At 41.7% G+C, this 24,721-nt stretch overlaps 2 protein-coding genes and 1 pseudogene across 3 annotated transcripts; all 3 read right to left on the bottom strand.

The window, feature by feature from the left end:
• Positions 1-1,339: 1,339 nt before the first annotated feature.
• Positions 1,340-5,674, bottom strand: LOC129845380 (B-cell CLL/lymphoma 6 member B protein-like). Its single transcript, XM_055913294.1, has 4 exons — positions 5,268-5,674; positions 4,993-5,096; positions 4,825-4,888; positions 1,340-4,646 (listed from the first exon to the last, which is right to left on the bottom strand). The coding sequence occupies exons 1-4, from the start codon at positions 5,557-5,559 to the stop codon at positions 3,553-3,555; spliced, it is 1,554 nt and encodes a 517-aa protein (XP_055769269.1). The 5' UTR covers positions 5,560-5,674; the 3' UTR covers positions 1,340-3,552.
• Positions 5,675-8,554: 2,880 nt separating this feature from the next.
• Positions 8,555-16,574, bottom strand: LOC129845376 (zinc finger protein 418-like; annotated as a pseudogene).
• Positions 16,575-18,060: 1,486 nt separating this feature from the next.
• Positions 18,061-23,893, bottom strand: LOC129845368 (B-cell CLL/lymphoma 6 member B protein-like). Of its 2 annotated transcripts, none has more exons than XM_055913265.1 (4): positions 22,955-23,893; positions 22,765-22,868; positions 22,593-22,656; positions 18,061-22,424 (listed from the first exon to the last, which is right to left on the bottom strand). In XM_055913265.1, exons 1-4 carry the CDS (start codon positions 23,262-23,264, stop codon positions 21,331-21,333), a joined length of 1,572 nt encoding a protein of 523 aa, XP_055769240.1. In that variant the 5' UTR covers positions 23,265-23,893; the 3' UTR covers positions 18,061-21,330. The 2 variants fall into 2 exon arrangements, with proteins under 2 accessions (XP_055769240.1, XP_055769241.1); XM_055913266.1 differs by having other exon boundaries at positions 22,765-22,863; positions 22,955-23,043.
• Positions 23,894-24,721: the final 828 nt, after the last annotated feature.

Consider the following 24,721-nt stretch of genomic DNA (forward strand, 5'->3'; position numbering starts at 1 on the left):
AAGGAAAATTAAATTTTTTCATTTTTATATTTAACTCATATAATATAATTTAATTTATGTTTAACTCAAAGTATGCATTCAGGTTCTGTAATATAATACATGTGGCAAAAAACAAATAAATTCACATCTAAAACTTCCAAAATATTTTTTTTTTTTTACAACGGTGGGGGAGTGGCAAGATGGAGGCATGGTGGCTTCAAAACAGCGCCCCCATTTCAATCATCTACTATATAAATCATCGGTTTGCACACAGCTTTGACTTACAATGATGTTTACAATAATATAACAATCAATCATGGAATGAGATTTGAGACGTTGCTTTATCTGGCAAGATTTTTGGGGAAAGGTATGGTATAAATTATGAAATTATTCTCAGAGCGCTGCATGACATTGAATCAATGAGTTACTCTCCTAAACAATTGCATGTGTCCCATAAGCTTGTAGACTTGTGTCGTTGTCGATTCCCTATGGAGTACTATCTGATGATTTATTTTCTCAAGATGTTGTGAAAAGTTCTGCAGACCAGAGACAGGTTCCAGTAGCCTCTCTTCCCATCCACACGCAGTACGTCCCGGAAAATCCACACCAGCGACTCCAGAGGAAGCTGCAAGAAAGTGCATAAATTCAATGGTTCCAGTGTTTTAGCTGCCTATTTAAATATTTCAATGTCTTTCTCACCACACGTTGTTTTTGGATATTCAGCATTGCAGAACAAATTGTATTTTTGTAAATTTAAGTTTGACACAGTGGTGCATCTGGCTTCCGGGTTAAGCGAGCAGTGTGTCGAGAAGCAATGCGGCTTGGCAGGGTTGTGTTTCAGGGGATGCATGGCTCTCGAACTTCGCCTCTCCCGAGTCCGTAGGGGAGTTACAGCGATGGGACAAGACTAACTACCAATTGAATATCACAAAATTGGGGAGAAAAAGAGGTAAAAAGTACGTCAAAAAACGTACGTTTACAATTGTTATTTAGAAAATAATGACAAATGACATGGACCAAATTATTAGCACCCCAGATCTAGTACTTGGTTGCACAGCCTTTGACCAAGATAACTGCAGATGAAAACTTCTTGTAGCCATCAATGAGCTTGCTGCACCTTTATCCTGGAAATTTGGAACACTCTTCAGCAGCAAACTGCTCTAATTCTTCAATGTTTGAGGGGTGCCCTGTATGGAGCAATTTCAGTGCCAACAGAAATTATCATTTGAATTCTATCATTTTGAATTGGGATTCGGATATTGAATTTAATATTTTTTTAATTTGTAATGCAGATATTAATCATTTAATTCATAAATTCAACTTGCATTTCCTGAAATCTGAATTGAGTGAACATACAGCATTCAGTAAAATATTTTTTTATTGACTATTCAAATTCGATATTTATATATTCCGTTTCAATATGATAGATATTTCATTAATTGTCTATCAAGTTTACAAACAATAATTTCAAGTTTATGAAAATGTCATATTCAACTTCTTAGATGCATTTACATTTAGTTTTTAAATTCAGCTCTCTAAATTCAGATTCAAAACCAGAGACATCCGGGTACTTTGCCAGCCAGTAAAAGTAAAGAACAGAAAGAATCAAACGCTCTCTGTAGTAAACAAGCTTTTGGCGGTTTCTGAAGCCAATGTGGCATGTTGAATTTATTTACTTCCTATGAATTTGGCTCTAGCGTTTGAACCGTTTTGGCTATAAACTATTATGACCCCATTCCTGAAATATAGACATGTCTTCGGTTCCCCTCTATAACGATCACATGCTACATTAGAAGGGAGTGACACAAAAAAGTGGCTCCCATAAGTAAACATTGCCCCGTCACAGCCCTTCTAAGCACAGCCTTTCCACTCCCTGTTTAATCTTGCTCTTATGACTGACTGGGTTAGAACCAGGTCTCCTGCATATCACAAGACTGTGTTAGTCCACTTAACTAAAGCCCATAGGGATTAGTTCAGGAAGCTAACACAAGTCTTCAAGTCTCCAGCAAGGTTACTCTTAAAAAGAGAGTTAAATTAAGAGAGTTAAATTTCACCCCCCTTTGACCTCATACTCAGAGATCATGGCACCAATTTAACTGATTGGGGTTCATATCAGGCCTCCTGCACAAGACCACTTTCTGTGGCAAACAGAAACAGAATGATCTGTGCAACCCATTTAATGAGAGTGCAACAGACGTGGTTTGGTGATCCATGCATGTGATGAGCAACCTGGCTGAAGACGTGTTAAGTTTAACCCAGGTCTCCGCTTTTGTGACAAGTCACTTATCACATAAGCGTGGTCACCAAACCACCTGTTAGACTTCACCCTCATTTTACCTCCCCCTTGAAGACTCATCCACCAGGGATCAGGACCAATGCCTAGGCTTTAGCTCAACAGGCTAACACAGTCTTAACCCATTGTCACGTTGACCTTATCATGAGTTCCTTTTCCAATTATAATGTGGGAAGGTAAAAATTCGTTCAAAATTATATTTATTTTAAAATGTTGATAACTTCTCCCTGCCATTCTCCTGATGATAAGACATGTGAAAAATGTTTTGCTAACATATGATGAGGATCCCTGGTGGGCCGGTTTGCCTGGGCGGGGATCCCTGGGCAAGGAAAGGTTGAAGACCCCAGGTCTACAGTGATGGTGCACATCCTAACCTGTCAAGCCTGCTCAAAACAGTCAGAATGGAAAGGAATAAACCAGAGAGAATTCTGATTGAATTGAATGGGTTCGAATTCTATTCATTCTAATTCTGGGACTCAAAAACCGGCATATGTTTCCCGAGGCTGAATATGATGAAGAGGGTAAAGGGGTATGAAGATAGTTCAATAAACCCAACCCCTGACAGCCTACCATTCCAGTCAGCACTCTCTCTACTTGCACCAGCTAGGTCGCCATGTCCATTTACAGTGCCAGGACTGTGTTGGTGTCCGTGAAACTGTCGCTTTGCTCTTCTGCCATGTCGATGTCCAGAAAAGAGGTCACCATTGCCCTCTTCCCTAAACCTTCCTCCTCTTTCCTGTGTTCAGATAAGAGAGGAACCGAGCAACGAGCTCTCGACCACCAACAGGCTTTGCTCATCCAGGCACCTGTCCAGAGCTTCCTGAATTCTTAATTGCTGTTCTTTGGTTCACCACTGCATCAATATAAGGATGTTTAAAATCTTCACCTGCAATAACTTCTACATTATCAATCCACTCTGGACCAAGCATCATGCCAGCTGAACTGAAAACACAACCCCTACACACAGAGGGTAATGTTCAATGTGGAAAACATCCAAACTGTTAAAAACACATGGACCCAGTGTTCATATGAAAACCCCAGTAGTGTGGAGCCATTCCCCTTACAACTAGGGCCAGGAGTTTTTCCTTGGTCTTGTCACGTGGTGAGGAAAAACTCCTGGCACTGCCTAGCATTACGCCGGGTGGAGAAGTGTGAAGTTGCCCCTAGATGCTGATGTTGGGTCAGTTTAGCATTTTTTCCCACAAGTGGTAAAGGTTAGGATTGGGGGAGAGGAAGCTGATCCTAGATCTGTATCTAGTCGGAACTTCACCCTGGAACACTCAGTGCAGCACAACGTCCTGTGGCCTGCCGCCAGTGTGGACGAGGAGATGCTTTTTCATGTGGCCGGACTGGGTGAAGCACTTCCCGCAGTAGACACAGTGAAATGGTTTCTCTCCGGTGTGCACCCTCTCATGCATCTTCAGCTGGTGTCTGTGGGAGAAGCGCTTGGTGCAGTGGCTGCAACCGTACGGTTTCTCCCCCGTATGGACCCGCATGTGCCTCTGTAGGTGCGCCGGCTGAGGGAAGGGCTTTCCACAGAGGCTGCACCGGAGCTGCCTCTTGGTGGAGTGAGACGTCAGCTGTTGTGGCTGCTTTTCTATGCCTTTCGGTGAAGAAGTGGCGCTTATGTTGAAATTTGGGAAGGGAGCTGGCTTCCCTCTTTGGGGAACCTGGAGGAGAGTAACACTTGGGGATGAAAAGCTGTTTAGGGAGGGCAGTCTGTTGAAATCTGACATCTTGGACCTTGATCCTACAGTTGTGCCTTGCTCTGCATGTTGAGTGTCAGGGAGACACTTTGTCTGACCAGACTCCATTCCCCCTCTTTCTCTGTTGTCCACAAGCTGCCTGCTGTCTGAACAAACCTCTCCAGATGTCGCCTCTTGGCCAGTTAGGCTCCATTCTGAACTCATATCTGCCTCCACTTTAATGGGAACTGAGTCCACCATCACCACATCAGGCAGCCAGTCCAGAGAGCCTGAAGCAGACATGCAGACCCCAGAGTTACCAGACACCCCTCTCCTCTCTGGATGTCCAGACAGCCTTTTGGAGTCTGGCCCTGCATTGTGAGGAGCATTCACAGTTGGGTTGTCAGTCACTTGGTTCTCTGTCCATTGGGACAGGCTGTATGATATGGGTTGATGGTCAGTTTCCCAGGTCACACCCTCAGCAACCGGATGGTCCTGTCTTGCTCTGTTGTATTGTGATGCTGGATGATGGAACGTCTGGTTTTCAGGTTCTAAATTGAGTGAGGTGTCTGGAGCTCTGTGTCTGTTGCCCTGCTGGTCCAGAGGGTCTGTGATTTCAGTAGATGATGAAGCACCTGGTTCTGCCACAATGATCTTCTCACTGCTCTCATTGACCAGTTGGATAATCTCTGAAATGGGGCAGAGTAAAGAACATCAGTGTCCTTTCGTGGAGACTGATTCTTCTTTGCCTTGTTTAATAGTTATGGGTAATGACTAAGAAAGTAATACAATACTGCAATACACACTTAAGTCTTTACTTAACATAAAGTGTAAACTGCATAGATTTGATAAGTTGCACAAAAATACCTTCCGTTCTATTGGTGTCAAGGTTCTCCATTTTGATAAGAGGTGCATCTTGCATATCTGCCATCTGTTTTGTATTCATCAGAAACAATCTATTAGAAACATATCTCCCAAACCATTTGAAATATGAGAAAACAAATCATATATTTGACCGTGTCTATGACAACTGACCTGCATGCTCCCATCCTGGTCTGTTGCTGTGCGTCCTGAATCTCTCCAGTTGGTGACATCCTGCGTTAAGTTGCCCCTTTCACTGTCGGCAAAACAATCCTCCACTGCACCAGAAAACACAAACTCTTATAAACGTTACATATTCTACATGACCCATTCTTTTGAACGTGTTGAAATATGTTTGTTTTTTACTACAATATCCAATATATTCTACATGACCATTATTTTTAACGTGTTGAAATATGGTTTTAAAAAACTACAATATCTAAGTCTGCCTGAAGACTTTCCTACTAAGCTCTCTCTTGCTCGGGCAACACGATGGGTGTCGCGCCTGAGAACTATGCGTCGCATGGCTCCGATTTTCTCTGTGCCCCGTTGAGAACTCTGGTATTTTGTCAAAAGCAGCTTCCTCCGCAGGTTATCGATTTCTTTTTGACTATGTGAAATTTCCAAACGTAAAGCAGCATGGCCGTCATCTACAAGTTTGCAGATTTCGGCAACGGCTGCATTCGCCAAAACCTCAATGATGGAGGCTAGCTGAGCATGAAAGACGACGGTATCGGTCATGTTCTTGGCACTATGTCTAACTTAAACACTTATGTTATAGTAATTTGCATTGCAGTGTTCAATCAACGTCCTCAAAGTTCACACGGTATGCTTCAAACGTAAATATATTTTATCTGTGGAGCTAGACACAATAAGGATTTTCCACAACAGTGGAATTTGCTGTTCGCCTTCAAAATAAATGTCCTCCATTGGAAGTGATTCAAATGGATACACATATTGTAATCATTACATATTTGGACTAGATAATGCTAAAGATGAAATAGATAGTTCACTTGATACAAAAAAAAGTTACAATGTTTAAATCGCACTGTGGATGTATTATACTTTAGAATTGCATTAGGGGCGTACTCAGAAGTTTGGACACACCTACCCATTCAAGGGTTTTTAGTCATTTTTACTATTTCCTACATGGTAGAATAATAGTTTAGACAATAAAAATATGAAATAACACATGGAATCATGTAATAACCCAAAAAGTGTTAAACAAATTTTATATTTTATATTCTTTCAAGTAGCCACACTTTGCCTTGACAGCTTTGCACACTCTTGGCATTCTCTCAACCAGCTTCATAAGAAATGATTTTCCAACAGTCTTGAAGGAGTTCCCACATATGCTGAGCACTTGTTGGCTGCTTTTCCTTCACTCCCCAACCATCTCAATTGGTTTGAGGTTGGGTGATTGTGGAGGCCAGGTCATCTGATGCAGCACTCCATCACTCTCCTTGGTCAAATACCCCTTACATAGCCTGGAGGGGTGTTTTGGGTCATTGTCTTGTTAAAAAAAATTCTAGTCCTACTAAACACAAACCAGATGGGATGGCGTACCACTGCAGAATGCTGTGGTAGCCATGCTGGTTAAGTGTGCCTTGAATTCTAAATAAAATCACGGACTGTCACCAGACCCACGGTGGGAACCACACATGCAGAGATCATCCGTTCACCAACACAATCTCACATTTGGATTCATCAGAGCAAAGGACAGATTTCCACCGGTCTAATGTTCAATGCTTGCGTTTCTTGGCCCAAGCAAGTCTCTTCTCATTGGTGTCCTTTAGTAGTGGTTTCTTTGCAGCAATTCCACCATGGCCTGATTCATGCAGTCTCCTCTGAACAGTTGATGTTGAGATGTGTCTGTTACTTGAACTCTGAAGCATTTATTTGGGCTGCAATCTGAGGTGCAGTTAACTCTAATGAACTTATTCTCTGCAGTAGAGGTAACTCTGGCTCTTCCTTTCCTGTTGCGGTCCTCATGAGAGCCAGTTTCATCATAGTGCTTGATGGTTTTACGACTACACTTGAAGAAACTTTCAGTTCTTGAAATTTTCCAGATTAACTGTCCTTCATGTCTTAAAGTAATGATGGACTATCATATCTCTTTGCTTATTTGAGCTTTGCTTGCCATAATATGGACTTGATCTTTACCAAATATGGATAACTTCTGTATACCACCCCTACCTTGTCACAACACCACTGATTGGATCAAATGCATTAAGATGGAAAGAAATTCCACAAATGGACTTTTAACAAGGCAAACCTGTTAGTTGAAAAGCATTCCAAGTGAAGGTGAAGGTGAAGGTGTGTGAAGGTGGTTGAGAATGCAAAGCGTGTGCAAAGCTGTCATGGCAAAGGAAGGCTACTTTGAAAAATCTAAAATATATTTTGGATTTGTTTAACACTTTTTTGGTTACTACATGACTCCATTTTGTTATTTCATAGTACGTCTTCACTATTATTCTACAACTCAGAGAATAGTAAAAAATAAAGAACCCTTGACTGAGTAGGTGTGTCCAAACTTGACAGGTACTGTTCATATTGCAATGGGGTATCAGCCTACTTAGAGCTTAATGTGGCTCATTTCAGTCCCACAATATGCGCTACAATGCTAATATGTGTAAACTCTACAGAATTGTAATCTGTTGGCATCACTGAGTAGGCTGATAACCCATTTCATGGACCCAAGATGCATAGGTAAGGCTGTACAGTGCATATAAGTATGCCCCCAATGCAATTCTAGTCTAATACATCCACAATGGAATTAACTGTTTTTTTGTATCAAAATAACAAAATTGTCTTTTGTTGAATTTATATAACATTCCAACCTATTATTAAATATGTTTATTTTGTGTGCTGAATTAGTTTTATACACGTGTGTTTTATTATAATGTATACAGGGCTCTCTTATAAAATAGATTTGTGACTCTCAATAACTTGTTTAGCATTATCTAGTCAAAATAAGGGGTGCATTCGGAAATTACCTCCAGTGTGTCAAAGTGCGCTCTAACCATTTTCAAATTCAGTGTTGTCAGATCGTTCGTTTGTAAATTCAGAGGGTTTCTTTCTGGCCGAGGAGTAGGGTTGATCCGAGCTTTCTGACCTCACAACTGTAGTCAAGCGCAGAAGCAAACTGGCTAAAGTTGGCTAGTTTGCTAGGTACTTCCAGACACAAATAAGAAACCACCTCACTCTGACCATTTTATTAACCCGAGCAGAGCTAGTTAGGTTGTCTTCATGTTGCTATCTAGAGCATTAGTGACTAACAGTGCTGCTAGCAACAATTGAATAACGTTTTTTGTCAACCTTTGCTGACACCCGTCATATTCAACTAGTGTCGCGTGTTAGTGTACTCAGTTATTCTGTGCTCTGAATTTACATACGCACCCAAGGCATCCACTTGTATCCGTTTGAAGCCAGTCAATTGGGAGCTTTTATTTTGAAGACAACCAGTAAATTCCACTATTGTGGCTAATCCTTATTGTGGCTAGCTTCTCGCAGGTTCTCTTTTTTGTTTATTTTTGTCCCGGAAACAAAAATGTCTTAGTGGATTATTTTTTCAAAATAAAAGGTGAGATTTCAAAATAAAGATTGGTTACACACACAACTTATGTTAGTTCCAACATTGCTACCTGCTGCTGTATCATATTGTAGCGACTGAAAGGAATCAAATGTTACAAAAATCAGCCTTTTGACTTTCAATTAAGTGAATTAAAACAAACACTTTGTCCTCCAAATATGATTATTTTACTAATTGGATCAAGTAGAAAAATACAGAATCAGCATACAACCTGAATTTAAAGGGAATAAATACATTCCTTCAATTTAAAGTCAATTGAATAGTAGGCTAAGGGTTAGTAGTCTCAAAACTACCTGAAGCTCCACACTGAGAAGGCACTCTAACGCTGAACAATGTTACAGTAGAAAGATTTAAATATCTGGATATAGAATGGCTAAATAGATAATGGGATTTCTTATTGTCCTGAGATAGCTAAACAACATTGCCTTTTGTTTTTACAATAAATTACAACATTGTAAATAAAAATAAACATTTGTAATAATAACAACATTGGTAATATGGGCGTAAGTAGCGCAGCAAGCATATAATGGTCCATGTCGTCATTCACAGTAACCTGTAACCACAATGTACTGGATTCTCCTTTCAGTAACTACTGGGGTTCAGGATCTGATCTCTGGAAAAGAAACACAGAACAGAACAGATTGTCAGACAAACCAGAATGGAATACATGGAATATGAATGCACAAGTAAAGAATCTTAAGTCTATGGGACACAGACACTGAGGTGTCTGCGCACAGTTTTTTACATACAATGCTATTTGTAAGACTTTAAGATTTTGGGGGAAAATATGGTTCATGAAATTCTCCTCAGAGCACTGCATGACATTGAAAAAATGAAAAACAATTGCCTGAATCCCATAGGCTTTTTTTTTTAGACTGAAAGAATTCAGACCCCTTGACTTTCTCCACTTTGTTAGGTTACAGCCTTATTCAAATATTGATTATTCATTTCCCCCCCTCAATCTACACACAATAACCCATAATGACAAAACCAAAACAGGTTTTTAGAAATGTTTCTAATAAAAAATAAAAAAAATAAACTGAAATAAGTATTCAGACCCTTTACTCAGCACTAGATTGAAGCACCTTTACCAGCGATTACATCCTCGAGTCTTCTTGGGTATGACGCTAGAAGCTTGGCACACCTGTATTTGGGGAGTTTCTCCCATTCTTCTCTGCAGATTCTCTCAAGCGCTGTCAGGTTGGATGGGGAGCGTGGCTGCTCAGCTATTTTCAGGTCTCTTCAGAGATGTTCGATCGGGCTCAAGAACAGGCTCTGGCTGGGCCACAAGGACATTCAGAGATGTATCCTGAAGCCACTCCTGCGTTGTCTTGGCTGTGTGCTTACGGTCATTGTCCGGTAGGAAGGTGAACCTTCGCCCTCAGTCTGAGGTCCTGAACGCTCTGGAGCTGGTTTTCATCAAGGACCTCTCTGTACTTTGCTCCATTCATCTTTGCCTCGATCATGACTAGTCTCCCAGTCCCTGCCGCTGAAAAACATCCTCACAGCATGATGCTGCCACCAAAATGCTTCACGGTAGTGATGGTGCCAGGTTTCCTCCAAATGTGACACTTGGCATTCAGGCCAAAGAGTTCAATCTTGGTTTCATCAGACCAGAGAATCTTGTTTCTCATGGTCTGAGAGACTTTAGGTGCCTTTTGGCAAACTCCAAGCGCGCTGTCATGCACCTTTTACTGAGGAGTAGCTTCTGATTGGAGTGCTGCAGAGATGGTTGTCCTTCTGGGAGGTTCTCCCATCTCCACAGAGGAACCCATCGGGTTCTTGGTCACCTCCCTGGCCAAGACCCTTCTCCCCAGATTGCTCAGTTTGGCCCAGGCGGTCAGCTCTACAAAGAGTCTGGGTGGTTCCAAACTTCTTCCATTTAAGAATGATGAGGCCACTGTGTTCTTGGTGACCTTCAATGCTGCAGAAATGTTTTGGTACCCTTCCCCAGATCTGTGCCTCGACACAATCCTGTCTCTGAGATCTACGGACAATTCCTTCAACCTCATGGCTTGGTTTTTACTCTGACATGCACTGTCAACTGTGGGACCTTATACAGACAGGTGTGTGCCTTTCCAAATCATGTCCAATCAATTGAACTTACCACAGATGGAATCCAATCAAGTAGTAGAAACATCTCAAGTATGATCAATGGAAACAAGATGCACCTGAGCTCAATTTCGAGTCCCATAGCAAAGGGTCTGAATACTTGTTATTTATTTTGATTAAATTAGCAAACATTTGTAAAAACCTGTTTTTTGCTATGTTGTGTGTAGATAGCTGAGGACATTTTTATATTTAATCCATTTTAGAATAAGGCTGTAACCTAACAAAAAGTAGAAAAAGTCTATAGGGGTCCGAAGGCACTGTATGTCATCGTGGTTACGAACCTTCCCTGTGGAGTATGTCCTAATTTTTTTAATTTGTCAAGATGGTGTGTAAGGTTCTGCAGACCAGAGACAGGATCCAGTAGCCTCTCTTTCCGTCCACACCCAACACATTCCGGAAGATCCACACCAGTGACTCCAGAAGAAGCTGCAAGCAAGTGAATCAATTCAATGCTTTCAGTGTTTTAGCTGCCTATATTGATTAAGTGTTTGCCATTGGTCCCTAAAGCAGTTGTTTTATATATAAATATATAAAAAGAAGATAGGTAGTCACTAGGTAGGCTACATGTCAAACATTTATGGGCGATTCCTCACAATTCTTATTTGGGGGATTTTCACTCAATTGAATCCATAGAAGGGTTCTTTGGAGGAAGTATTGTTGACATATATTTGACATGTATCTTAAATAATAATTTAAAAGAATATGAATTGTTGGAATATTTGTGATATTTGGCTTACCCAGGACTCCTGCAAGACACCATATTATGTAATTTGTCAGTGCATACCAAAGATCCAGAGTGGGATCTCAGCTGCTTTTATGATTAAACGTTTAAGCAATTCCAAGAGAGTGAATGTGAAATTGGATTCAAAATGGTCGCCCTCTACTAGTGATTTGCAGGATGTGCAATGATAGACGTAAAAGGAGGGCTGTGATTGGTTACATTGCCAATTTATCTGTATAAAATGGGACATAAATGTAAAACTACCACAACTTTGATTTGCCTGTAAAGTACGTTTGACAATAATTGTAAAAAATAAGCCCAATAAAAAAATAGTATACTTTGAATTAGGGATGTGAAAAATGGGACAATTTTGCTTAATAATGTTTAAACGGACATTTTTTTATATAGTTTTTCCGTTAAAACGACAAGATATTTTTTTAAATAACACGTTAATTTACAATGCAGAATAATGGTCCTATTAACTATGTATGACCGCCAGGGCCGGGCAATTAAGTTATATATACAGCCACCCTTTACAGACGTAGAACGCAGCTACAGATAGCTACAACTGATAACTTTTCAGACAATAAAAAAAAAGTGCCGCATCAGGTCGGTACCTTTTCAGGCAGTATAATTCTGCTCCGGTGTAAAATGTACTGTATTTTTTCCCCAGACAACAATAAACATCGCTGATTGATCTGTTTTTTTTAATGGTATGGTAGCTAGATGCGTTTTATTTCTACAACATGTCTCGGTAAATCACGGTATTTAACAAACGTTAGTAAAAAATTTTAGGAGAGTGGACTGCGCGCAGGCAGCAATTATTTGATTGATATTTCTGGTTGCATAGTGATAGATCTTAGTCCTGCTTCAGAAGTGGCATAATGGCATTCCTTTACAGACAAATAAAATATCCGTTCATATCACCAGATAAAGTTTCGTGTTGGTATTTTAAAAACCGTAGTGTAATACGTACCCTAACAGACAGAGAAACAAACATGCAGTAGCCGACGGGATTTGAAGGGGCCACATTCCATTATGTCTGAAAAGCGTAATCGATACAGGCTACCGGAAGCCTACTATAATTTCATACGAGACAAAAAGTTCGAGTAGACTACCTCGTGCCTGCAAGACTGACTGTAGAAATCGGTGCCATGAATTGGCTAGGATCTTCTACACGCAACAGACCAAAGACTGAACACACACTAGCTTCATTAGCGAAGAGACAGTTGGCAGGCCAGCGTGAACGAGAGAGAAGCAGAAGGCAGAAGCGTGCTCTGTTTTGTTAATCTGCATCTCGCAATGTCTTCTTGTTTTACAAATTCGCCTCTTCCTCTCTGGTTTTATTTGAATTACACAACTCCCCCAGGCCTTTATAATAAACACGGGAAATAATACACTATATATACACAAAGGTATGTGGACACCCCTTCAAATTATTGTATTTGGCTATTTAATCCACAACCTTGTATACAATTAACCACACAGCCATGCAATCTCCATAGACACAGTTGCAGAAGAATGGCCTTACTGAAGAGCTCAGTGACTTTCAATGTGGCACCATCATAGAATGGCACCTTTCCAACAAGTCAGTTCATCACATTTCGGCCCTGCTCAACAGCATTTCGGCCCTGCTCAACTCTTAAGTGCAGTTATTGCGAAGTGGAAACCATTTAGGAGCAACAACAGCTGTGAAGTGGTAGGCCCCACAAACTCACAGAACAGGACCGCCGAGTGCTGAAGCGTGTAAAATAATGTAAGAAATGTGTTACTGCAATCAAAATACTACTCATATTACAGAGCAAGCAGTAAAGTTAAATATGACACCAAATGTTGCTTTGTAGCACCTACAACTGAAATATTTACTCTTAAAAGGAGGCCTGGTAAGGCCAAAATGTCACAATTTTTTGTATTTATTTTATTTAACTAGGCAGGTCAGTTAAGAACAAATTCTTATTCACAATGACGGTCTACCAAAAGGCAAAAGACCTCGCGCGGGGACGTGGGCTGGGATTTAAAAAAAAATAATATATAACACATAAATATAGGAAAAAACACATTGCGACAAGAGACAACACAACTAAAATTAAATACTTGTCAATTATGCTTTTAAGACAAATGTCAAATATATCCCAACAATCCTTCCTCCAAAGAAACATTCAATAGATTACATTTCACGAAAAAAAAAAATGTGTTCCTAGTTTCGTGAGGAATCATCCTTATATAAGTATATGTATTAAATGAATGGTCATCTAAACGTTATTTTCAGTAGAATCGTGTATGGAGAATCCAAAACAAAGTGAGCGGTTTCAAATGCTGATATTAGGAAAGCAGGAAAGTGATTTTCTGGTTGTTCTATGTGAGATAAATCTACTTACCTCCAGGAGATGAAGTTTCCCCAGACCATGGTACCTCTGGGGATTCTGGGAATAAATGAGAGGTGATTGAGTAGCTTGGGTCTACAATGCTGGTGCACATCCTAACCTGTCTAGCCTACTCAAAACAGTCAGAATGGAAAGGAATAAACCAGAGAATTCTAATTGAATGGGTTCTAATTCTATTCATTCTAATTCTGGGACTCAAACTCATTGCAACTGTAAATAGAGAAGGGTTTTCCTAGGCAGAATATGATGGGGAAGGGTAGAAGGGTATCAATATGGCTTGATTTTACTCTCTACAAATCCAACCATATTAAACCCTGTATCACAACCATTGACAGCCTACCATTCCAGCCAGCACTCTCTCTCCCTGCAACTGCTGGGTCGCCAGGTCCATTTCAAACCCCAGGAGTGTGCTGGCATGCGGGAACCCTGCGCCTTCCTCCTCCTCCCCGGCTCTGTTCGTCCAAGTAAAAACATAAACGAGCAACGAGCTCTCGACCACCAACAGACCTCGCTCGCCTAGGCACCTGTCCAGTGCTTCCTGAACACTGAACTACTGTTTGATATGAATACAATTGGTAACAAATTCATAAGGATGTAGCCTAGCAGTACGTAGCCTAGCAGTAGGTAGCCTAGCGGTTAAGAACGTTGAGCCAGTAACCGAAAAGTCGCAGGTTCAAATCGCAAAGCCAACCAAGCTGAAAAATCTGTTTATGTGCCTTGAGCAAAGCACTTAACCCTTATTGCACTTAAGTTGCTATGGATAAGACTTTCTGCTAACTGACTAAAATGTAACGTTTAAGATCTTCACCTTTAATAATATACATTATCAGTCCACTCTGGACCAAGCATCAAGCCAGTTGAACTGAAAACACAACCACTACACACAGAGGGAAGCGTTCAATGTGGTAACTATCCAAACTGTTAAAAACACATGGACCCAGTGTTCATATGAAAACCCCAGTAGTGTGGCGCCATTCCCCTTACAACTAGGGTGGAAGAGGAACTAGACACATGGGAACAGGAACTATGGGGGAAGACCAGTTTTTCCCTGGTCTGGTCACGTGGTGAAGAAAAACTCCACTTAGGGCAGCACAACATCTTGTGGCCTGCCACCAGTGTGTACGAGGAGGTTCTTCTTCATGTGGCCGGACTGGGTGAAGCACTTCCCGCAGTAGACACATTGAAATGGTTTCTCTCCGGTGTGCACCCTCTCGTGCATCTTCAGCTGGTGGCTGTGGGAGAAGCGCTTGGTGCAGTGGCTGCAGCCGTACGGTTTCTCCCCCGTATGGACCCGCATGTGACTCCGCAGGTGAGCCGGCTGGTGGAAGGGCTTTCCACAGAGGCTGCACCGGAGCTGCCTCTTGGTGGAGTGAAACGTCAGCTGTTGTGGCTGCTTTTCTATACCTTTCGGTGAAGAAGTGGAGCCTCTGTTGAAATTTGGGAAGTGGGCTAGCTTCCCTCTTTGGGGAACCTGGTGAAGAGTAACCCTTGGGGATGAAAAGCTGTTTAGGGAGGACAGTCCATTGAAATCTGACATCTTGGACCTTGATCCTACAGTTGTCCCTTGTTCTGCATGTTGAGTGTCAGGGGGACACTTTGTCTGTCCAAACTCCATTCCCCCTCTTTCTCTGTTGTCCACAAGCTGCCTGTCGTCTGAACAGACCTCTCCAGATGTCGCCTCTTGGCCAGTTAGGCTCCATTCTGAACTCATATCTGCCTCCACTTTAATGGGAACTGAGTCCACCATCACTACATCAGGCAGCCAGTCCAGAGAGCCTGAAGCAGACATGCAGACCCCAGAGTTACCAGACACCCCTCTCCTCTCTGGATGTTCAGACAGCCTCTTGGAGTCTGGTTGTATTGTGACGCTGGATGCTGGAAGGTCTGGTTTTCAGGTTCTATATCGAGTGAGGTGTCTGGAGCTCTGTGTCTGTTGCCCTGCTGGTCCAGAAGGTCTGTGGTTTCAGTAGACGAAGAACCTGGTTCTGCCACAATGATCTTCTCACTGCTCTCACTGACCAGTTGGACAATCTCTGAAATGGGGCACAACATCAGCTTCCTGTAGTGGAGACCAATTCTTCTTTGCCTCATTAGTTATGGCTTATGACTAAGAAGTTTATCAAATACTACAATAAAGGCTTTACTCAACAAAGTGTAAATTGGATAAATTTAATAAAATACCTTCTGTTCTGCTGGTGTGAAAGTTCTCCATTTTGATAAGAGGTGCCTCTTGCATGTCTGCCATCTGTGTTTTGTATACATCAGGAACATTTTATTAGAAAAATATCCCAACAGCATTTTAACTATGAGAAAACAATGGATTAGGGACATTCCGCCACCCAACACATTTTCGGATGGGACGTTAAACGGGTGTCCGTCCTGACTCTGTGGTCACTAAAGATCCCATGGCGCTTATTGTAAGAGTAGGGGTGTTAACCCTCGGGCATTACTAAATTCCCAAATCGGGCCCTCATACCATCATGGCCACCTAATCATCCCCAGCTTACAATTGGTTCATTCATTCCCACTCCTCTCCCCTGTAACTATTCCCCAGGTCCTTGCTGCAAATGAAAATGTGTTCAGTCAATTTACCTGGTAAAATAAAAATCCCACCACCACCTGAAATATGCAAACATAAATTATACACTTTACCGTGTCTATGTCCACTGACCTGCATGCCCCCATCCTGGTCTATCCCTGTGAGTCCTGCGTCTCTCCAGTTGGTAACATCCTGCATAAAGTTGCCTCCTTCACTGTCGGCAAGACGATTTTCCACTGCACCAGAAAAGAGATACCTTCATAACCGTTATATATTATACATTACCAATTATTTTTAACGTGTTTAAATAAGTTTTTTTTTTAAAAACAATATCCAACTCTGCCTGTTGACTTTCCTACGAAGCTCCCTCTTCCCCGACCAATATGACCGCTGTCCACGCGCCTGTGAACTGTGCGTCGCAGGGCTCCAAAGCTCTCTGCGCTCCGTCGAGAATGCTGGAATTTTGTCAGAAGCAACTTCCTCCGCATGTTGTCGATTTCTTTCTGGCTATGGGAAATTTCCAACTGTAAGGCAGCATGGCCGTCATCTACAAGTTTGCAGATTTCGGTAACGGCTGCATTTGCCAAAACCTCAATGATGGAGGCTAGCTGAGCATGAAAGGCGACAGTATCGTACAGTATTCAGTCAACGTCATCAGACTACACAGTTCACACCATATACCGTATACTCCATACACATCTCGTTTGTTTTTGTTACGCTACTTCCTGGATCTTTTTTTAGAACAAGGGTTGGCTTTTCAAAATAAAATGTTGGTTACACACACGTTATATGTTGGTTCGAACTTCCAACATTGCCACCTTCTGCTGTATCATATTGTAGCCGCTACTGAAATGAATCAAATGTTGTTTTATCAGCCTTCTTTGACTTTCAATTAAGTGAATCAAAAAAATACTGACCTCCAAAAAAAATAATGATTAAGCAAAAAAATAAATACAGAATACGCATACAGCCTGAATTTAAAAGGAATAAATGTATTCCTTCAGTTAAAAATAAGTAAATCAAGAGAAAACTTTAAGGGTTAGTAGTCTCAAAACTAACTGAAGCACCACACTGAGAATGCACTCTAACGCTGAACAATGTAACAGTAGAAATATTTAAATATCTGAATATAGAATATGAATAAATAGCCAATGGGATTTCAGATTGTCCTGAGTAATGGGTAAACAACTAAACCGAACAAAAATATAAATACTACATGTAAAGTGTTGGTCCCATGTTTCATGTGCTGAAATAAAATATCCCAGAAATGTTCCATACGCACAAAAAACTATATATATATATATATATATATATATATATATATATAAAAAGGTATTGTTACCCACAGATGCGTATCTGTATTACCAGCTGTGAAATCCATAGATTAGGTCCTAAAGCATTTATTTCAGTTGACTGTGAATAAATACAGCAATATGAACTGTAACTCAGTGAAATATTATAAATTGTTGCGTTCATATATTTTTTCAGTGTAAATAACATTTAAGAGATTTGATTTTACAATAAATGACGCTAAATACAAACACTGCTAACTAGATGGTAACTTAACATGAAGTAATGTTGTGGGGCTTGCTTTAGCTTTTAAAGTATTTTTGTGGTAGTGGAAGAAGTTCAAGTTTCACTTTACTATTTAAAGCAAATAGTACAATTAAAATGTAGCAAAACAATTGGTCTGAATACTTTCATAGACTACTATATAAACCTTATTTCTTTGGATTGTGTGGCAGTTAGATCACAAAAATGTCTAAACTACAGTAGGTGAGTGTGAAAACTGGAAGAAGAAAGACAAAGCTATCTTCTGTCAGACGATGGTAATAAAAGGCTGGATCATGTGGACAACACTCGAAGGAAAGCAAAGAAACTCAATCATCCATGCTTAGGTTTCAGATAAATAAATGCATGATTTACTTTTGTAAAACATTCAGTGTAAATCAAGTTAGATTTTTGTTGAATGATGATATAATGATCAAACAGTACAGAGTATTGTAGGAAACTCACAAGTCTGCTGTTCAAAGTCAGAAACTCAAATATTATTTTGGACTTGTCTTGTTGGCAATATGCCGTCCATCTTTAGTCAGATGCCCTGTCGTTTCCCCTGCTGCATATCCATTCATTAATTCAAGCTTTGCTAACATGCTTGTTTCTGGTTGTGATCTGTCATAAGACGAGAGAAAATAAATAATGATTCTGCAACCTTTTTGCTTTCTGAATATATAGACTTGCTCTTGTGGTGGAAGGGAGAAACTCATAAGGAATTAGAAACATTTAGGCTATTATTTGGGGAGGGAAATATGATGATACATCTAGTGTTGACAGATCTTTAAAAAGTATTTTAACTATGTATAATAGGTTTGTATGTAGACCTACTGATAGCTAGCTGTAGTTGATTCTAATAAATAATAATATTTAGGCTAACATTGATCACCATTTCAACTTGAATAGCAGTGACGTAGAGGACGACGTCATACACTAAGTTCCTGTCTAACCTGTTGGGAAAGTGGTCAGAAGTTTGAATGAAAAGAAAAGCATAAAGGCATGACATTTTAGGCCGAGCCCTACCCATGCCGGTGACGTTCAGGCCCTACCAGCGCCCGATTGCTCAACACAGTAACTTCCTGTTAGTATCAATAGCTGATCTCGGTCTGTCCCTTGCTTCCTGCGCTGCCCCATGCGCTCCTCTGCGTGAGTATCTATGGCATTGGCTCCGTTTAGACGGCTCAATGATGAGACATGAGAGAGCTGACGTTAGTTAGCTACTTTTGGTCACTAAACTCCGACAAAGAGCTGTAACTTTTGATTGATATGCTAATTTATATATTTGTAGTTGATATAAGTTCAATAATTTGAATTTAAGATAGCCTGAACATGTGAAAGCTGGTTTGGTGTCTCCAGTTTGAACGGTGCAGTTATTTTATGCAAATCTGTAGTTGATAAAGATCTTAAAGAGTGAAGTTAGGATAGCCTGAATGTTTTAAAGTTGGTCATGTAGCAAGACCATTTTGAATAGCTACCTCTGTATTCCTATGGTTCTCATTCAAACCCATGTTCATTTCTACCAATTTTTTGTGTATATATATAGTGTAGCGACCCGCACAGACAGCTGTGTGTTATGTGTTAGGCTAGTAGGTGGTTGTGTTGTACTGACCAATACCAAGTGTTCGCGGGGTCCGACATGTCAATCAACCTGCTATCTGCCAATCACGGGAATGCCTGGAATGTTCTGATGCCGGGCATCCTGGTGGTTGGCGGAGTGGCGTGGAGCATTGGAAGTTAAGACCAGGTTCAGCCTTTGTTCTCTCTCTTACGTCTGGCCTTCACAAGAGAAGGTCACGATTGGCTTGTGGGTTATCTTCCATTTATTTGGCGTGGGCTACGGCCAAACAGTAGCCTGTGTAAAGTTGGTTTAATAAACCGTCAATTCGCGAACTCAATTCTCTGTCTGGACAATTGTTCATTTATGATCTAGTCAGGTCATTACAATAGTATCAAATCTTTTGACAAACAATCTAAGTAGGGCCCGTCTGAACATATCAATGTTGGTTTGAAGTAGATCATTTAAATGGTGAAAGAGGAGATACTGTAAATGTAGATTACATTTTTTTTTTACCATTTTGGTATATGACACTTTTTTTCCATAGCAACGGCTTCGTTTGGGCATCTCAATGACGAGACATGAGAGCTGTTAGCTGACCTTAGCTGCTTTTCTTCACTCTAAACTCAGACAAACAGCTGTAACTTTTGATTGGTAGTAGATAATTCTGTTCTGATTCCAGATTTAAATACCAGAGAAGTAGACCTCAATGTCATACCCTCTAGGTTTTAATCTAAAGTGCTGGAAATGTGGTCAAAGTTGCAGATTTGCGTCAAAAGTTGCATTGTAAACCGTGAATGGAGGTTGGAAGTCTGGGAGTTGATGTCACAATAGGACCTTTACAATGTTGAATAAAAACTATGAAAGTAAATAAGGGACAAAAAGTAGTTTGAAAAGTACAAAAGCTATAAAAAGTTGTATGCAAGCACATTGGTCCTGACCGCTCTGCACGTTTAAAGTTTGAATGGCGTTTCTAGCTTAAATAATAATAATATAAAGTATGACGAAGATTTAAAGTGGGGTCTCGTGCTTCGCAAACCGCACTAATAATTACATTGTAATAGCAGTATGCAGTGCAGCAATCACACAGCAAGAAAATAATGGTTTATGTAGTCATTCACAGGAACCTGTAACCACAATGTACTGGATTCTACTTTCAGATACTACTGGATTTTCCTGGCTACCAACTCTTTGCTCTGGCCAAACCCTACGCCACTCCCTCAGACGTCAGTTTCTTGAGAGCAATGAGTCCAGATTGGAGTACCTCACCGACCCTTTACTGAATGCGAACACATTCAGGGCCATCTGATTGGTCCAGAAAACGATTGGGTTGGGCCAGAGTCAGAAAACAAGTGATTAAAGCTATGGTTTGAAAATTCGTCATTGGCATGGACACTCTTAATTGGTTAGAGACGATCCAACCACTGATGACTTTATTTTGTACAACACCCATAGTGCCCCTCATCACCACAAATGACTGTATGTAGTGAACGACAGAGCAGCTGAATAATTTAGTGTGAGTCGTCAGGCTAGCTCAGGATCGAGTCTTCTTCATAACTTATACATTATCTATCCACTCTGGACCAAGCATCAAGCCAGTAAACTGAAAATACAACCACTACACACCAGAACCGTTCAATGTGGAAACCAATCAAACTGTTAAAAACACATTGACTCAGTTTTCATATTGGATCATTCATCATCCTCCTCTCCCCTGTAACTATTCCCCAGGTCGTTGCTGCAAATGAGAACGTGTTCTCAGTCAACTTACCTGGTATAATAAAGGATAAATAAAAAAATAAATATGAAAACCCATGAGTGTGGAGCCATTCCCCTTACAACTAGGACCAGGAGTTTTCCCCCAGTCTGGTCACATTCTGAGGAAAAACTACTGGCCCTGCATTTCATTACACCAGGAAGAGTAGTGTTAAATTTCCCCTAGACACTGATGTTGGGTCAGTTTAGCATTTCTTTCTACTAATGGTAAAGGTTAAGATTGTGGGAGAGGAAGCTGATCCTAGATCTGTACCAAGGGGAAACTTCACCCTAGAACACTCAGGGCAGCCCAATGTCCTGTGGCCTGCCACCAGTGTGGACGAGGAGGTGCTTCTTCATGTTGCCGGACTGGGTGAAGGACTTCCCGCAGTAGACACAGTGAAATGGTTTCTCTCCGGTGTGCACCCTCTCATGCATCTTCAGCTGGTGGCTGTGGGAGAAGCGCTTGGTGCAGTGGCTGCAGCCGTACGGTTTCTCCCCCGTATGGACCCGCATGTGACTCCGCAGGTGAGCCGGCTGGTGGAAGGGCTTTCCACAGAGGCTGCACCGGAGCTGCCTCTTGGGCGAGTGAGACGTTAGCTGTTGCGGCTGCTTTTCTATGCCTTTTGGTGAAGAAGTGGAGCCTCTGTTGAAATTCGGGGAGTGGGCTGGCTTCCCTCTTTGGGGAACTTGGTGGAGAGTAACCCTTGGGGATGAAAATCTGTTTCGGGTGGACAGTCCATTGAAATCTGACATCTTGGACCTTGATCCTACAGTTGTCCCTTGTTCTGCATGTTGAGTGTCAGGGGGACACTTTGTCTGTCCAGACTCCATTCCCCCTCTTCCTCTGTTGTCCACAAGCTGCCTGCCGTCTGAACAGACCTCTCCAGATGTCGCCTCTTGGCCAGTTATGCTCCATTCTGAACTCATATCTGCCTCTACTTTAATGGGAACTGAGTCTACCATCACCACATCAGGCAGCCAGTCCAGAGAGCCTGAAGCAGACATGCAGACCCCAGAGTTACCAGACACCCCTCTCCTCTCTGGATGTCCAGACAGCCTCTTGGAGTCTGGCCCTGCATTGTGAGGAGCATTCACAGTTGGGTTGTCAGTCTCTTGGTTCTCTGTCCATTGAGACAGGCTGTATTCTATGGGTTGATGGTCAGTTTCCCAGGTCACACCCTCAGCAACCTGATGGTCCTGTCTTGCTCTGTTGTATTGTGACGCTGGATGCTGGAAGGTCTGGTTTTCAGGTTCTATATTGAGTGAGGTGTCTGGAGCTCTGTGTCTGTTGCCCTGCTGGTCCAGAGGGTCTGTAGTTTCAGTAGACGACGAAGAACCTGGTTCTGCCACAATGATCTTCTCACTGCTCTCACTGACCAGTTGGACAATCTCTGAAATGGGGCACAACATCAGCGACCTTTAGTGGAGACTGATTCTTCTTTGCCTTATTAGTCATGGGTTATGACTAAGAAGTAAATCAAATACTGCAATAAACATTGAAGGATTAGTCAAGCAACAAAGTGTGAATTTCATAGATTAGATAAGTTTAACAAAAATACCTTCTGTTCTACTGGTGCCATGGTTCTCCATTTTGATAAGAGGTGCCACTTGCATATCCGCCATCTGTGTTTTGTATTCATCAGGAACATTTTATTAGAAAAATATTCCCAACACCATTAGAAAATTGAGAAAATAAATAAAATACATTTGACCATGTCTATGACAACTGACCTGCATGCCCCAATCCCGGTCTGTTGCTGTGCGTTCTGAGTCTCTCCAGTTGGCTACATTCTGCGTAAAGTTGCTCCCTTCACTGTCGGCAAAACAATTCTGCACTGCACCAGAAAAGAACAACGCTCAAACGTCATATATTTCACATGACCCATTCATTTTAACGTTTTGAAATAAGGTTAAAACCTACAATATCCAAGTCTGTCTGTTGGCTTTTCTACGAAGCTCTCTCTTGCCCGGGTAAATTTATCGGTGTCCACGCGTCGGTGAACTGTGCGTCGCAGGACTCCCAATTTCTCTGCACTCCGTCGAGAATGCTGGAATTTTGTCAAAAGCAGCTTCCTCCGCAGGTTGTCGATTTCTTTCTGACTATGGGAAATTTCCAACCGTAAGGCAGCATGGCCGTCATCTACAAGTTTGCAGATTTCGGCAACGGCTGCATTCGCCAAAACCTCAATGATGGAGGCTAGCTGAGCATGAAAGGCTACAGTATCGGACATCTCATTGGCTCTATGTTAAACGCTTACGTTAAAGTAATTTGCATTGCATTGTTCAGTCAACGTCTTAAGACTAAGTTACACGGTTTCCAACATAAACCGTACGCTTCTTCACACAACTCTTCTTGTTCCGGAAACAAGATGTCACCTACTTCCTGGACCGTTTTTCAAAATAAAGGTTGATTACACACGACTTGTGTTAGTTCCTACATTGCTACCTGTTGCTATATCATATTGTAGCTGCAACTGAAAGGAATATTATTATATTTTTAAATCAGCCTTCTTTGACTTTCATTGAAGTAGTGAATTTAATCAAACACACACTTTGTCCTCCAAAAATGATTATTTTACTATTTAGTTCAAGTACACAACAAACAGAATAGGCATACAACCTAAAACGAATAAGTTCCAGCAGTTAAAACTTAGTAAATCAAAGAGTAGGCTACGGGTTAACTGAAGCACACAATGAGAATGCACTCTAATTCTAAACAATGTAACAGTAGAAAAATATATACACCGCTCAAAAAAATAAAGGGAACACTTAAACAACACAATGTAACTCCAAGTCAATCACACTTCTGTGAAATCAAACTGTCCACTTAGGAAGCAACACTGATTGACAATAAATTGCACATGCTGTTGTGCAAATGGAATAGACAAAAGGTGGAAATTATAGGCAATTAGCAAGACACCCCCCAAAACAGGAATGATTCTGCAGGTGGGGACCACAGACCACTTCTCAGTTCCTATGCTTCCTGCCTGATGTTTTGGTCACTTTTGAATGCTGGCGGTGCTCTCACTCTAGTGGTAGCATGAGACGGAGTCTACAACCCACACAAGTGGCTCAGGTAGTGCAGTTCATCCAGGATGGCACATCAATGCGAACTGTGGCAAAAAGGTTTGCTGTGTCTGTCAGCGTAGTGTCCAGAGCATGCAGGCGCTACCAGGAGACAGGCCAGTACATCAGGAGACGTGGAGGAGGCCGTAGGAGGGCAACAACCCAGCAGCAGGACCGCTACCTCCGCCTTTGTGCAAGGAGGTGCACTGCCAGCGCCCTGCAAAATGAACTCCAGCAGGCCACAAATGTGCATGTGTCTGCTCAAACGGTCAGAAACAGACTCCATGAGGGTGGTATGAGGGCCCGACGTCCACAGGTGGGGGTTGTGCTTACAGCCCAACACCGTGCAGGACGTTTGGCATTTGCCAGAGAACACCAAGATTGGTAAATTCGCCACTGGCGCCCTGTGCTCTTCACAGATGAAAGCAGGTTCACACTGAGCACATGTGACAGACGTGACAGAGTCTGGAGACGCCGTGGAGAACGTTCTGCTGCCTGCAACATCCTCCAGCATGACCGGTTTGGCGATGGGTCAGTCATGGTGTGGGGTGGCATTTCTTTGTGGGGCCGCACAGCCCTCCATGTGCTCGCCAGAGGTAGCCTGACTGCCATTAGGTACCGA

This window comes from Salvelinus fontinalis, unplaced genomic scaffold (assembly GCF_029448725.1).
Source record: "Salvelinus fontinalis isolate EN_2023a unplaced genomic scaffold, ASM2944872v1 scaffold_0285, whole genome shotgun sequence".
NCBI classification, from domain to species: domain Eukaryota; kingdom Metazoa; phylum Chordata; class Actinopteri; order Salmoniformes; family Salmonidae; genus Salvelinus; species Salvelinus fontinalis.

Excerpts from the sequence above, each read along its gene's own strand:
- LOC129845380 (XM_055913294.1), bottom strand. The coding sequence starts at position 5,559 with ATGACCGATACCGTCGTCTTTCATGCTCAGCTAGCCTCCATCATTGAG. Across the intron at positions 4,889-4,992 it reads ACCAGGATGGGAGCATGCAG|ATGGCAGATATGCAAGATGC; the intron begins GTCAGTTGTCAT and ends AATACAAAACAG. Across the intron at positions 4,647-4,824 it reads TGACACCAATAGAACGGAAG|AGATTATCCAACTGGTCAAT; the intron begins GTATTTTTGTGC and ends GCCCCATTTCAG.
- LOC129845368 (XM_055913265.1), bottom strand. The coding sequence starts at position 23,264 with ATGTCCGATACTGTAGCCTTTCATGCTCAGCTAGCCTCCATCATTGAG. Across the intron at positions 22,869-22,954 it reads AACAGACAGACTTGGATATT|TGCAGAATTGTTTTGCCGAC; the intron begins GTAGGTTTTAAC and ends TTTCTGGTGCAG. Across the intron at positions 22,425-22,592 it reads TGGCACCAGTAGAACAGAAG|AGATTGTCCAACTGGTCAGT; the intron begins GTATTTTTGTTA and ends GCCCCATTTCAG.